The sequence below is a fragment of the Phocoena sinus genome, chromosome 11 (assembly GCF_008692025.1).
Source record: "Phocoena sinus isolate mPhoSin1 chromosome 11, mPhoSin1.pri, whole genome shotgun sequence".
NCBI lineage: Eukaryota > Metazoa > Chordata > Mammalia > Artiodactyla > Phocoenidae > Phocoena > Phocoena sinus.
The window spans coordinates 52,882,065-52,897,735 of NC_045773.1; the positions used below are offsets into that span (position 1 = coordinate 52,882,065).

A 15,671-nucleotide genomic window follows, 5' to 3' on the forward strand; every position below is an offset into this window, starting at 1 on the left:
CTTCCACGCCCTGGAGTCCCACAGGGTCCTGCTCAGTTTCGGTAGGTGCATCCTGATTAGGAGGGAGGGATGTGACCATGGGAGGGTGTGCTGGGAATGAAAGTTCTGGATCCCGAAGGCCTACTTGAAATGGTCGGAGCCCCTGAAGGCGCAGCCTGGGGAAACTGCCTTGAGGGTTGTGGGCTTGTTTGGCTGCAGGGAAGGGGCTGGATTCCACAAGCTCAGCTTGGCCTGGAGGCCAGACCAGCGAGAGGGAGGGGGTGGGTGAGACAGGCTCTTTGAAGAGGAAAGCGACAACAGGGAGCCTCAGAGGGGACAGAAAAGCCTTTTCTTGGGGGTGTTCTCATGGGTTTGATCACGAGGGAGTCTGACATCCTGGGAACCTGCTCTACTTTCCATGGGATTGGGGACGCATGCTGAGCAGTGTGACCTTGAAGGTTCCCTTGTCTCCCCTTTCCCTGCCCTCTGCTCGGGGGCTCCACACACCAAGCTGACATCCTGCTGCCTTCTCTTAATTTCTGTCACCTGGCCATGTCATTTGCATCCTTTTTGCTAGAAGAATCGCTTAAGTGCTTGCCTTTTAAAAAGCCCCCTCTCTGATTCCTGTCTGAGTGTAGACCACTCAGACGGAGCTTTGAGTGAAGACCTGGGGGCTGGAATCTGGGCTGTGACATCACTAATTTGACCCCAAACCATGTTTCCAAACTCTGGTTCACAGCCCGTTTTGTGGGTTGTAAAACCAGTTTAGTGGGTCAGATGATCATTTCTAAAAAATGAAATAAAATACATTAGAAAATACCAGAGTGTATGTACAGCAGGTGAAACTTTTTAGTTCTGTTGATACGTGTGTACTGGGTCACCATGTGAAATATATTTGCATCGTGGATCATATTCTATTAATTCAATGTAGACTCCTGAGTGATACAGGAGAGAGACTCTCAGAGTAACTGAAGTTGCCCAGGTCAGATGTGGAGAAACCCAACAGCACTGAGGGGACTGTATGACGGCAGGTGGAGTGTCTCAGAGACATCACCTTCTGGCTCCTGTGTTTTATTTTTTAATTTGGCTGTGCCGCACGGCATGTGGGATCTTAGTTCCCTGACGGGGGATCAAATCCATGCCCCCTGCAGTGAAAGCTCGGAGTCCTAACCACTGGACCGCCAGGGAAGTCCCTCTTGTTTTAAAATATGGAAATCATGAGAAGTGTACATCACCTTTTCCTAAAAGAGCAAACGTGTTTATCCAACAGTCAGCTATCAGAAAGAAAAACTTTTCTAATCTGTTGTTCATTAACTTATTTACTGGGAAGAAGCTGTTATTCAGAAACCAAGGGAACATTTGACAAGCTGAAATACTTGTGAAAGGAAGAGGGAAACCTTTTATTGTCCCATGAGGCTTTTGGGCTTTCGTTGCCCTGCCCTGTAAAAATGTTGATGAAATTGTATCTTCCCCTTTTTAAAAAAAATTTTATTGAAGTATAGTTGACTTACAATGCTGTGTTACTTTCTGCTGTACAGCAAAGTGATTCAGTTATACATACATATATATTCTCTTTCATATTCTTTTCCATTACAGTTTATCATAGGATATTGGATATAGTTCCCTGTGCTATACAGTAGGACCTTGTTGTTTATCCATCCTATATGTAATAGTTTCCGTCTGCTAATCCCAAACTCCCCCTCCATCCCTCTCCCACCCCCTTCCCTTTGGCAACCACAAGTCTGTTCTCTATGTCTCTGAGTCTGCTTTGTTTCATAGATGTGTTCATTTGTGTTGTATTTTAGATACCACATATAAGTGATATCATGTGATATTTGTCTTTCTCTGTCTGACTTACTTAGTATGATCATCTCTAGGTCCATCCATGTTGCTGCAAATGGCATTATTTCATTCTTTTTAATGGCTGAGTAATATTCCATTGTCTACATGTACCACATCTTCTTTATCCATTCCTCTGTCGATGTACATTTAGGTTGTTTCCCTGTCTTGGCTATTGTATATAGTGCTTCTGTGAATATAGGGGTGCATGTATCCTTTTGAATTATGGTTTTTTCCAGTTATATGACCAGAAGTGGGATTGCTGGATCATATGGTAGCTCTACTTTTAGTTTTTTGAGGAACCTCCATACTGTTCTCCATAGTGGCTATATCAATTTACATTCCCACCAGCAGTGTAGAAGGGTTCCCTTTTCTCCACACCCTCTCCAGCATTTCTTATTTGTAGATTATCTCTTTCCTTATTGTCTCTTCTTGGCTCTTGTCTGTGTCATTCAGTTAAGCTTGTGCTAAGCTGGCAGTGGACGAGCTTGGCCTGAATGGCACTTGGTTCGATGAGCAGGCACCCTGGAGAGGTTACCTTCCACGACTTGAGGATGAAGCTTTGATCTCTCCCTAAGATAAGTGCGCAGCCCCATCTTTGTGGAGGTGTCCAGCACAGCTGCATTCCCAGGTCACCAGCCTCACTGGGCCTTGAGTGCTGTATTTTGCTTTAGTTCATTAACCGTGGTCATCAGTTTCCTGGGCAAGTGACCAGTGGGGTTGTATAACATCCCATGCTCAGAAGCATCCCAGGCTTGGTTTACTGCTCTGCTGTTGCTGTCTTGAAATTCTTAATCATTTTGAACAAGAGGACTTGCATTTTTGTTTTCACTGGGCCCCCCAAAGTAGGTATCTGGTCCTGCCTCCAGAAGCACCTTGGTCTGTCCTCCTTCCTCAGTTGTGGTTCCAGAAGCCCAAGTTGCTGGTGAATTCCTCTACTGGATAACCTGCTACAATTGCACAAATCATGGGTAGCCCAGGAAGGAAAATGAGGGAAAAAGGAGGAGCCACAGAAGATGGAGGGCACAGAAGGGCTGTTTGATAAAGGGACATGTAGGTTGAGCCTGGAGGGTGAGTGGGCAGTAGTGGAAGGAACTAGAGGAAGGGCATTCCTGGTGGAGGGAACAGTATTGGGCAAAGCCAGAGAGCGAAGGCGGTGAGGCTGGGGGGAGTGTGTGCTGGCGGGGCATGGGGGAACCTGGAGTGGGGGCTAGGGTTAGATCTGCAGAGCCTTGTGGGCCATTGAAGGAAGGTGAACCTGATCCTGAGGGTGATGGGAAACCTTTGGAGGCCTTGGAGCAGGTGGGAAACATGTGTTTTTCAGAGTTGCTGCCCTGATAATTTGTGGGCTCCGGGGAGGGGGCCCACAGGATGCAAGGTTGAGCTTGGGGGTTTATGACGATTTTTACCGTGTTTTCAGGGCTATGAAAGGCAGCCGTCAGTAACACACATGCTCTCTCATCTAACAAGTACTTATTGAGTACTACACCTGCCAGGTACTGTTCTAGGCACTGGGAGTGCAGCAGTGAACAAAACAGAATCCACGCCTCGCGGAGCTTGTGTGATGGTGGAAAGAGATAGACAATAAGCTAGAGAGAGAAAAGAAAAGAATGTGGAGATGCAAACACAGTGGAGAGACACAGAGCATGGCGGGTGGGGATGGAAAGCTGATGGGGCCGGTGAGCCTCTTAGATGAGCTGCTCAGCGCAGGACTCTCCAGGTGTCACTGGAGTACAGGCCAGGTGAAGATGAGGAAGCCAGCCAGGTGACCATGTAGTGGAAAGCTGTTCGGGCCAGCGGGGTCAGTGAGTGGACAAGGCCCAAGGTGGCCCTTGCCTGGCATTTTGAGGACGAGCAGGGAGGCCATTGTGTCTGGATCAGAGTTGACCCGCGTGGGTCGGCAAGAAATTAAATTGGCAAGACAGCAGGGGCTGGATCGGAGGGCCTCGCCGGACATTGTGAGGACTTGGGGTGTTATTATGGATGATGTGGGTGGCTGTCAGAGAGTTTTGAACAAAGGAATGCAGGGCTTTCCTTGTATTTTGAAAAGATTATTTTGACTCTTTTATAGAAAGTAAACTGGGACAGGGCAAGTGGGGTGCAGGCAGCAGGGTCAGGGTGGGAATGGAGGAAGTGACAGACAATGGCAAGGGCAGTGGCAGTTTCTGGGTGTACTTAGAAGACGTGCCAGCAGGCTACAGGTATCCTTTTTGCATGTGGTTTTGTTGTAAGGTATGAGCAAAAGAGGAATAAAGAATGACTCTAAGATTTCAACCTGAGCAACCGGAATAATAAACATTAGAGCTGCTGTTTGTTTCAGTGACCTATTGCTGAGGGATTGACCACCCTAAACGAAGTGGCTTAAAATAACCATTTTATTTATGTTCACAGTCTGGGCTGGGCTCAGCTGGGTGGCTCTTTTGCTGGTCTTGCCAATGGTCACTCGTGTACCTGTCATCAGCTGGTAGGCTGGTTGTAGGCTGAACGTGGCTGGGACAGCTGGGCCTCTCTCTCCTCAAGAAATCTTGTAACCTTTCTGTCTCCATGAATCCTTCCCACATGGTCTGTCCAGCTGGGTTGCCAGACTCTTACACGGTGGCTCAAAACTCCCAGGAGGGCCAAACTGGGTGCTGATAAGCCTTGGGCCCCAAACTGACACTGTGTCACTTCCACTCTGTTGATTAAAGTACCACAAGGGGACTCTTCAGGGGTGTGAATTCCAGGGGCTTGGGTTCATCGAGGGCCACCCGTGGAGCAGACCACCAGCCCCGCTTACCAAGGGGGGAGAGGCTATGGGAAGAGGAGGTTGGGGTGTTTGGGGGGATATCCCAGATTCAACCTTGGGTCTCTTGGGTCTGAGGGATCCATTCAATTCTGCATCCAAATTGAGAGGATGTGTAGGCAGCTGAGGATAGAAGCCTGGGGTTTGTGAGTGAAGCTTGGGTACCAGTTTGAGAGTGAACAATGTGCAGAGGGTGGTCCAACTCGGGAGATGGTAACCCCCCTTTAGGGAGTGAGTAGAGATGTAGGGGGAAAGTCCAAAGGCCGAGTCCGGGGAATCTCCAGTATGTGAAGGCTGGAGAGATGAGAAGGGTCCAGCAGAGGAGACTGAGGAGGGTCAGCTGAGGGGAGTGGGGGTAGGAAGCAGAGGAACATGATGACATGAAGTCACACACAGGCAGTGTTTGAAGGAGAAGGGAGTTCTCCGCTGCGAGGCACTGCTGCCAACAAGCCTGCAGAGGGACCATTGCCTTTGTTTTGGTCAAAGTTTGATTAGGTGGCTTCAAGGGAGGATGGGGAGAAAAGTGGTGACAGGGAGTAAAGATGGCGTTTCAAGGAGCTTTGATGCAAAAGGGAAGCAGAAAATTGGGACGAAGCTCTGGAACAAAGAACTTTGGTTTCTGAAGATGTTTGAATGCTGATGGGAACGATAGGTCGGGAGAGAGGGCGGGGATGCCTGCGGGAACTTGAGAGGGGAGGGGTTCTGGGATCCCATGAGGTGCGGAGGGTCTGTCCCTAGCTAGGACAGCCCACCATTGTAGCAGGAGGCAAGCAGCAGAGCGGAGGGGCGGGGACCCCGGGGGACCCTCAGCTCTGTGTTTACGCACGTGGTTCTGAGCCGGGACGCGCCCCAGCTGTTACCTCACTTCTGAATGTCTCTGTTTCCTTGCCTGTAAAGCAGGGATAATCCCGTCTTGCTCCCACATCTGCACAGCCACGTGTCAAGGATTCAGAGCAGTGAGGGTGATGAAGAGGGAAGGGCTGTTAGAGATTTGGGGAGGGAGGAGGCAGCAGGGATGAGTGGCCCTCTCAGACGGAGGAAGGAGGTGGCAGGATTGCCCCTCGCCCCGCCCCGGGGCGGGGCACGTAAGGATTCTAGGTCACGAATTTAAAGTGAGACCAACAAGCATGTGTCTCTTTTCTCCAGGTAAGTTGAGCTGCCAGGTTGAGGCTCGGAGAACGTGAGGAGGTGGATTAAACCAGGGTTTGGGTTTGCTGGCTGACCCCCCAGAGGGAGAGAGGGCCGAGGGGCCAGGGCGTGGTGGTGGTGGCAGATCAAGGGAGTGAGTGTCAGGTGGGGCAGGCATGCCATGGTGGGCGTGGAGGGAAATGAGGCGACAGGGGATGGTGGACGTGATGGGGTCGTGGGGCTGGGGCTGTGATGGAGTGAGCTGGACGTACCGGGTGATGAGAGGAGGGGGGTGCTTGAAATTGAGATTTTGGGGGGGGTTGTTGTGGGGAACAGCAAGGTCCAGGTTGGGCCTGTGACCTCTGTGGATTCCTCAAGGGATTTGGTCTAAACTCAAATTTTACAGATTCAGATGGGACAGAGATCTGCTGGAAGAGGGGATTGTGAGCCCTTCCAGAAGGCATAACTGATTCCATAGAGCAGGTGGGAGTCTGGGGCTGCAGACTGTGGTTGAAACTAGTGCAAAGCAAAGGTGGATTGAACACTCCTTGGGTGCCCCGTGCACATCCTGTCCTCAAGGATGTTAGACAAGATTTGTACATTGAGAGAGAAGCTTGCTGAGATCGTTGTGAAGTTTCTATGATTCTTAAAGAATTATTTAAATGGTTCCAGTAGAGCTGTTTGTTGAACCAAGAGGAGACGTGGTTTGTGGTTGCGGTTTGTGTGCCCCCGGGATAGAGAATTGCCTCACGACAGACACCCACGTGCCTGCCACTGGGTTCAAGGACGAGAACATTCTCATGGCCTGCGTTCCTGCTCACGGATGCATAACCTCCCCCCAGGTCACTGCGTTGTCTTGTACTTCCTCCACAAGTGGCTTCTTGGTGTTATAATGATACAGTGGACATCTTGAACTCACAGCTTTTTCCTTGATTGATTCATTTTATTAGGTTGAATTTCCAGCGTCAGTCACAACAAGCACGGATTAACAGTGCTGTGCTTAAGCTCCTTCTTCTAAAGGGGAAATTTGCCCAGGTCCACGTGGTTGTCGCTGCCAAGAGATGAACCTCGGCTCACGGTTTCTGACTCTCCTGCAAGCTGGGCCATTTATTTATTTATTTATTTACTTACTTACTTACTTATTTATGGTACGCTGGCCTCTCACTCTTGTGGCCTCTCCCGTTGCGGAGCCCAGGCTCCAGATGCGCAGGCTCAGCGGCCATGGCTCACGGGCCCAGCCGCTCCGCGGCATGTGGGATCCTCCCGGACCAGGGCACGAACCCATGTCCCCTGCATCGGCAGGCGGACTCTCAACCATTGTGCCACCAGAGAAGCCCAGGGGCCCTTTTTTAAAAAAAAATATTTTTATTAAAAATAAATTTTTATTGAAGTATAGTTGATTTACAATGTTCTGTTAGTTTCAGGTGTACAGCAAAGTGATTCAGATATATATATATATATATATATATATATATTCTTTTTCAGAGGGTTTTCCATTATAGGTTATTACGAAATATTGAGTAGAGTTCCCTGTACTATAACAGTAGGTCCTTGTTGTTTATTTTATATATAGTAGTGTGTATCTGTTAATCCCAACCTCCATATTTATCCCTCCCACCCACCTTTCCCCTTTGGTAACCATGTTTGTTTTCTATGTCTGTGAGTCTATTTCTGTTTTGTAAGTAGGTTCACTTGTATCATTTGTTTTAATGAGTGCCTTTCCCGGTGTCCCAAGCACCATGAGATGCACAGGAAGGGAGCTGGCCCTTTAAGGAAACCAGGGGGAGCATTCCGTGGGCCTTTGGCAGTGTGAATCCTCTCCTGCTCATTTTGTAAGGCTGGATTTTTATGTACTTCCCCTGGTTTCCTTGAAGGATTGCACAGGTCACTCTCAGGTAGTTTTGGCCTCCCTTCCTTGCTTGTTTGCACCGGGTAGGTTTCCCAGACTGAGAACAGAGTATTATGTAGATGACTCTCAAGGTTATTAGGTTAACTGATGTTTCTTTGGAGAAGTCGAACCTGCTCTGGCCTTCCATATCGGACGGAGGCCTGCTGTGCTTCCCTTTGTGGGGAAGGGACCATTGCTCTTTAGGGGGACCCTTTGACTTTCTCGATGGGTGATCAATTGTTTCCAAATTCTAAGATCCCAATCCAAAGATAAGTTATTTACTTCTAGATTGATGCAACTTTAGCCGTAATTAATTGTTCTCTCAATCCTGAGTGCAGATCTTCTTTTTTTTTTCCTTTCCCCAAAGTAGTTTATCGTCTTAATTATGTTAATGGCAGAAAAGGCAGCCCTGACTGATGGCTCAATAAATCTGCAGTAGCGATTGCAGCCATTTGGCTGCCATAAGTCTCAGCAGCTGGGCCATCGCTCACCGCTCAGTTGGAGGCAGACAGTCCAGTTAGTCCTCACCACTTTGTGGCTCCCTGTCTGCAGTGTCCACTGCCCAAGAAACAGATGATTAAGTGACTTATTGGCAAAGGGACCAACAAGAAGTCAGGGAGATCATAGAAGAGAGAGAATCCACTTTAATGAAATATCTTGCCCACAGTGGTCAATGTGCTGGCTTGAAAGGACATAGGTTGGGTATTCTGCACAAACACCAGCAAGAGATGAAAGGGGAGATGGTCACCCCACTCCTGCCCATTCTCCTCCATCTCTCTGGGAATTCTACTTTTCCCAGCACAGACAACGCCACAGCATCACTGTCAAGTGCAGAATACATGCCTCGAGGGTTGAACCTGTTGTTGGCTGTGAGACCACATTCCCTGTGTCTTTCATTTCAGGAGGGTTGTCTTTGACAGTAAGTTCTCAGGTATTGCATCCCTAGTAGAGCCTTTTTTTTTTCTTTTTCTTCCAACTCTTTATTTAGCACATCTTCCAATCTACAGTAGAGTTGCAAGAATAGAACAATGAACTTCCACATAGATGCTTCACCTTTATTGGCCAATTGTTAACATTATGCCACTTTGTATTTTTCTTTCTTCTTTCCCCTCTCCCACTCTCTCCCTGCTTCTTCTCTGTGTCCGCCACACAGCAGGTACACACGCACATGTACGTATGTGTTTATTTTTTGATGAGCCATTTCAGAGTAGGTCGTAGACATGACACTTTTCCCTGACATCCATCAGTGAGTGGACCTCAATGGGCTATCAATGACCTAATAAGGTCATTCTCCTACACGACACATTTGTCACCCTGGGGAAATTTAACATGGCTTTGATACTGTTTCTTACACGGCCATAGTAAAATTCCCCCCCAGTTGTGCCAATAATGCTCTTTATAGCATTGATAAGAGCAAAAAGAGCCCTGTGGATGCTACAATGTGGGTGTGTGATGGGTACAGCGAAGGGGGGGGTGGATGTAGGAGGAGGTGTCAGAAAAGACCTCACGGAGGAGTTTACCTCCTATGAGCTGAGTAGCTGTTTCTCACTCAGACGAGGGCAGGAGGGAGGACAGCAAAAGGAAACAGGAGTGAACTCGTGTGTGTGTGTGTGTGTGTGTGTGTGTGTGTGTGTGTGTGTGTACATACTTGTGAAGGGAGGGCTGGGGCAGAAAGTGAGGGATACTGTGGGACTGGAGGAGGTGGGGGCCAGGCTGGACTTTGTGTCTTACAGAGATTTTAGAAAGATGACTCCAGCTGTGGTGTGGAGAAGAAATAGTGGCAGGCGTGACAGCTGGAAGGCGGGTTAGGAAGCGTCAGCTGTATTTTTCCAGACAGGGGGCACCGTGAGTGTTCTTAGTTGCCTGTGGTCTCCCTCCCATCTGCACATTAATGACAGTCTTTGGGTTGGTGGATTGCCTTGTCATCCAGGAAGAGTAGAACGGACTAGAAGGTGGGGCTCTCGTCCCACCTTTTCCCCCTGGGCCGCCTCCTGACCCCTGCGTGTTAGGGACAGGAGAGGGGGTGGCCCAGCCATCCCGGTTCTGACGTCCAATGACCGCTCACCTCCCTCGTCCTCTGAGGGAAAGAAGATGCTCTCGTTGGCCCGAAGCAGAGAACTGTGATGTGTCGGGTGATGGACAGAACTCGGGGGGCAGTTGGGAGCCCTGAGGTTCCCCACATTCTCCTACACCTTCCCTGCCTTCTCCCCAGTCTGTCCCCTCACCTGTGAGACCAGGGCCTTGACCTGCAGCATCCCGAAGGGGCCTTCGGGTTCTGATGCTGAGCGATTTGGGATTCTGCGTGGGGTTCTTTTTTCTATTTGTTTTGTTTTAATCCTTCAGCTTCTGAGTTCAGAAATGCTAAGTTAGGGGAAATGCCTTAAACTCTTGCCCTTTTCCAAAGTACCCCATGAGAGCGTAAACATCCACGCGATTCTTTCCTTTTAATTTCAGTCTCGGGTGCAGCCCTGACCAGAGGTGGGATTGTTGTCGGAGACGCCCCATCCCACGGGGTGGGGGAGGAGGAACCCGGGTCTTGGGACCGTCTTCACGTGGAGCTCCTCAGTGTAACTCTGCACCCCACCCCTGCCCTCCATCAGAGGGCCCCCTGCCCGGGAGGGAGCTCAGGAATGCAGTGTTTCAGGGAGGTCTGGAGATGCGGACCTTGGTGGCTTCTTTACTTTGCAATTGATTTGGTCGCATGGGCCGGGGGTGGGGGTGGGGGGGAGTTCCAAGGTTGCTGAAATCCACAGCCTCAACCTGCACAGCCTGGGTGCGGAGCATTCCTGGGGGGACCTTGAGTGGCTCTGTGGGGGGCAGGCATGGGAGGCGCAGCCAGGCCCCCGTGAGGCTCATGAGAAGGGCAGGCCTCACAGGGCGCGGGGACGGCAGCTGAACTTGACCTGTTCCCACGCAGAGACGTAGGAGGTCATAGCAGTGGCGTCTGAAGGCGGTTCTGAGCCAGGATGCACTTTTCCCGGCCATCTGAGATGCTCAGATACTCAAGTTTGTCAAGTTGTGGCTCAAAGAAACTTAGGAAATCTCCATTAATTTGCATAGCTGTGTTTTAAATAACGTTTCTTCTTCTAGTTTATTATAAAAGTAAAGCAGAAAGACACTCAGAAGGAATGTAGAAATCACTCACTTCTGACACCCAGAGAGACATGTTAGATTGGGAGTGTTGCTGTGATACCTGGGTTGTGTGACATGCTCATTTTATATCTGGCTGCTTTGCGACCTAGCGAGGGTGCATTGACCTCTGACATAGTTTTCAAGTGGGACAGAAAAGCATTAGAAGGGGTACCAACCTCACCTCCCCAGCGGGCTGGGCTTCCCCCAGTTTCCTCTGAAATCTCTGTGCTTTGCTGCTTTCATATCCACCTGTCTGTCTCATGTCCGCCTGTCTGTCGGGACACCTCACTTCCACGGTATCTCCATCTTTCCCTAGGAAGGGTCCCAGCAGGCTGAAGTGGGGGCCAGGTCACAGATCTGTGTGTGGTATTATTGGTTAGCAATGCTTTTGTGGGAGTTGGGGCCTATGATGTGACAGAAGGACAGACCTGGCCATGTAGGGAGGAGTGTAAACCAGCTGCGTGACCTCGGTCAACCCCTTCCCTTATCCGGACGGTTCAAGGGGGAGCCAGCGGGTCAGGGCTGGGCTTCCAGCTTCAGAACCCCGTGACTGCCACCACGAGAAGCAGAGTGAGACGCTCCAGGTCAACGCAAGCTTGTCTTGCAGCCGAGGGGTGGAATGGTAATACGTCATCAGACCACTGTCGGGGGGGAGGGGTGATAGCATATCAGGGATGGTGAGGGCTTACCAGCTTCCCAGAAAGTCCATCATTTGCTTTAAGTGATCTAATCCTTGGGTTCTAGGCACTTGGGTTGTATGGTGCCTGAGGGACCACTTGGATCCACTTTGGACCAACGAGGAGTCCCTTAGTGCCTGACAGAGCATCCACGTTTCTATCTGTCTTCAGTAATGGGGCCAATGACACACTGAGGGGATGGCCCCTGTGCCAGTCCATTTACCAGAAGCTTCAGTATTAAGTACCAGCCTACTTCTTTGTAACTTCTGCTCATTTCTTCTGACCCAGCCTAGGGGGCAGCCTCTACCCATGGCCCCTCTTCTCCGTGGCAGCCACTGTGGACACTGCCCACTAGCTGGCCTTGCCTCCGGAGACGTTTGTCGGGCCCTTTCCACATTCCTTCCCTGCCCTGATCCTGTGAGGGTTTATACGCTGCTCTTCCTACAGAGATCTCCAAACAGATGTTCTTAGTGGTGGGTCCTGCTCTACCTGGGCCCCGCTTTGACGCAGCACCAACGAGCCCCCGTATCTGTGTTTGTGGGAACACACTGAGCATCCCCCTTGGTCGTGCCTGATGGCAGGAAGGATACGAAGAAGCCCTTTGGAGCTATTTGCTTCACGTCACTAAATGATGGGGTGTGAAAGAGGGCTGCGTGTTAGCAGGGCACTGGCCGTGGAGGGAGGGACAGAGGCTGCTGTTTCAGCCCAGGTGAGCAGAGAGGACAATGGCTCAGAGCAGTCTAATCCATGAAGCTGGGTTGGCGTTGGATGTCCTTTCCTCTGATTTGTCACGTGTGCGCAAATCAGAGGAACTGGTCCCTGGTACCCGCCCTTACGACCTTGCTTGACGTTTTCCTTTCTAGTTTTCTCCTGCACCCACAGGGCTTGCTGTCTGACTTTGTCTCCTCTGGCCGCAGGTGGTGCTTCCCACGTTCATTCTCGAGAAGCGGTCCTTGCTGGAGATGTACGCAGACTTCCTGGCACACCCAGACCTGCTGCTAGCTGTCACCGCAGGGGCCACGCCACAGGACAGGGTCATCGGCTTCGTGGAGTATTACCTCACCGCCTTCCACGAGGGCCGCAAGGGCACCCTGGCCAAGAAACCCTACAACCCCATCATCGGCGAGACGTTCCACTGCTCCTGGGAGGTTCCCAAGGACAGGTTCAAGCCCAAGAGGACTGCGACCCCTACTCCCTCCGGCCATGAGCACCCGATGGCCGACGACCCTTCCAAGAACTACAAAATGCGGTTCGTGGCCGAGCAGGTGTCCCACCACCCGCCCATCTCCTGCTTCTACTGTGAGTGCAAGGAGAAGAGGCTGTGCATCAACACTCACATATGGACCAAAAGCAAGTTCATGGGCATGTCCGTGGGGGTCTCAATGATCGGGGAAGGTAAGCCAAATCGCTGGGTGGAGTTGGGCTCTGACCAAGGGACATTTGTGTACCTGAGGACACTTGAGGATTTGTGTGTGGAGGCCTTTGTTTTTGTTTCGTTACGGAATTGGGAGTAAGTGGGCGAGTTGGAAATATGGATGGGTTTTGCTATTTGGGAGCCAGGCTCTGGTCATTTCCCAAAGCGGCCGAGGTGATGGGGTAAGTGGGATGCAGCTGTTTGCCTCTTAGGCTGCCCACCTGGATCTTCACCTGCTAGTAATGTGTGAGCCGCCTTACAGATCCTTTTCTTTCCAGCTCTGTATGAATATTAGAGTTGGCTGCAAATCTATGAAAACACATTTTTCTTCATTCTCACCAGTTTCTGGCTCACAGACAATGAAGATCATAGTGCTGCCTATTCAAAATCTGCTCATAAATAATTCCCAAGGCAAATCTCTGGACGCTGGGCTTGCAGTTCTGAAGGGAAAACCCAGTATAATCAGACCACTCCTGGATCACACGTTTCTCTATTAGCAGACAGCTGTGAATGAAGGTTATTCATTGTTTGAGGGAAACTATAATCATCCTTGTCAAATTCAGGAACCTGTGTTAGTGGTTCTTCAACTTCTTTTGAGTCATAAATCCCCGTGAGATTCTGGCTGTAGACTCTCAGGAAAAAGAAAAATCCAGCACAGAATGTGGCTTTCAGTTTCAGGGCATACACGGCTCCTTGGAAGCCCTTTCCAAACCCCAGGAGATGAGAACACCTTTCATTGACTTAGCACGCTCTGATTGAGCGCCTACTGGTTGCCAGCCATTGCCTTGGGAGCCATGGGTACTTGAATGAGCAAAACAGACAGAAGAATCTCTGTTCTCACAGAGCTCTCTCTTCTGCTGGGGAAATACAATTGTATAGTGCTTTGGAAGGTGCTAGGTTCTATGGAGAAAAATTAAGGCGGGAAGGGACCTGGGAATAAAATAAAGGATCTAGGAATGGCGGGGAGAGAGCAGTGGGACTTTGGGATGGGTTGGGGTGGCGGCTGGGAAGACGTCACCGAGAAGGTGACAGCTGAGCAAAGACCCAGGGGGAGATGAAGGACCCAAGAAGGTGATGATGAGCACGCTTTGTCGATTACCCGGAGAGTGTGTCTTGGTGGAGAGAACAAGGCCAGAGGCAGAGGGGCCAGAGGCAGGGGCATCCCTGCATGCTGGTCTGAGACAGGAAGCCTGTGTGGCTGGAGCTGGGAGAAGGGAAGTGGGAGGGAGAAGATGCCATCGGAGAGGTGACTGGGTCCAGGTCACGTGGGGCCTCGAGGGGCCACCGGCAGGGGTGTTGGCGTCCCACTAAGTGAGCTGCCAAGTCCTTGCGGGCTTTGAGCAGAAGAGTATCATGATCTGACTTTCAGTTTAGCAAGGTTGTTCCAGCTGCTTGTTGAAACTAGACCATAAGAGGGGGAAGGCGACGCAAGGAGACCAGTTAGGAGATTATGATAATAATCCAGGCAAAAGGCAATGGTGGTTTGAACCAGGGCAGGAGTGGTGCGGAGGTAACACAGGCTGGGAATCTGGATGAATTCTGAAGTGGAGAGATCACATGTGGGGTATGAGTGAAAGGTGATGCCAAGGCTTTTTTTTTTTTTTTTTTAAAGATATTACATAATCATTGACGCTATTCCCTACATTGTGCACTGCATACCCATGCCTCATTTATTTTGCACCTGGAAGTATGTACCTCTTAATCTCCCTCATCTTAATTCTCTTCTCCCCTCTGGCAACCACCTGTTTGTTCTGTGAATCTATGACTCCGTTCTGTTATGTTTGTTCATTCGTTTTAGATTCCACCTATAAGTGAAATCTTACAGCATTTGTCTTTCTCCGACTTACTTCACTTAGCACAATACCTTCTAGGTCCATCGCTGTTGTCACAAATGGCAGAATTTCATTCATTTTTATGATTGAATAATATTTCATGGTATATTTCTTTATCCATTTGTCTGTTGATGGGCACTTAGATTGTTTCCATATCTTGGTTATTATAACTAAGGCTGCTATGAACAGAGGGGTGCGTATATCTCTTTTAATTAGTGTTTTCATTTTCTTTGGATAAATACCCAGAAGTGGAATTGCTGGATTGTACGGTGGTTCTATTTTTAGTTTTTTGGGAACCTCCGTACTGTTCTCCATAGCGGCTGCAACAGTTTACATCCTACCAACAGTGCAGGAGGGTTCCCTTTTCTCCACACGCTCTCCAGCATTTGTTACCTGTGATCTTTTTGATGATGGCCGTTCTGACAGGTGTGAGGTGATACATCACTGTGGTTTTGATTTGTATTTCGCCGATGATTCGTGACGTCGAGCATCTTTTCATGTGCCTCTTGGCCATCTGTATGTCTGCTTTGGAAAAATGTCTATTCAGGTCCTCTGCCTATTTTTCAATCGGGCTGTCTGGTTTTGTTTGATGTTGAGTTGTACGCGTTCTTTGTATATTTTGGATATTAACCCCTCATCGGACACATCTGGATTGGATGTGAGGTATGAGAGCAAGGTGATACCAGGCTTTTGACCTGAGCAACTAGAAGGATGGAAGAGCCATTAACTAAGGTGGGGAAGACTGAAGGGGGGATTCGTTTGGAGAGAGAGCACAGGAGCCCAGTTAGGTTGTGTTGGGGTTTAGACATTTGAGAGGGGGGCTTGAGCAAGAAGTGTCTCTACAGGCCAGAGTTCTGGGTGAGGTCCCGGCTGAGGTTAAAGCTTGTCATCTAAAGCCTGGAGACTTTGTGTCAGTGTCGTGTGAAGGGTCGGCCTCTGATGTTCGGGATCTCGACTGCCCTGTTCCTTCCAGGCAGCCGGTAGGGGTTGCAGCCTTCCT

General features: G+C 49.8%; 1 protein-coding gene across 6 annotated transcripts in view; it reads left to right on the forward strand.

The window, feature by feature from the left end:
• The window catches only part of OSBPL10 (oxysterol binding protein like 10), a 373,396-nt gene that overhangs the window by 339,772 nt on the left and 17,953 nt on the right, over window positions 1-15,671 (forward strand). For all 6 annotated transcript variants that reach the window (XM_032647860.1, XM_032647862.1, XM_032647863.1 and 3 more), the window contains one exon: window positions 12,343-12,820. In XM_032647860.1, coding sequence (XP_032503751.1) covers window positions 12,343-12,820 — 478 coding nt within the window. The remainder of the gene's footprint in view (window positions 1-12,342; window positions 12,821-15,671) is intronic.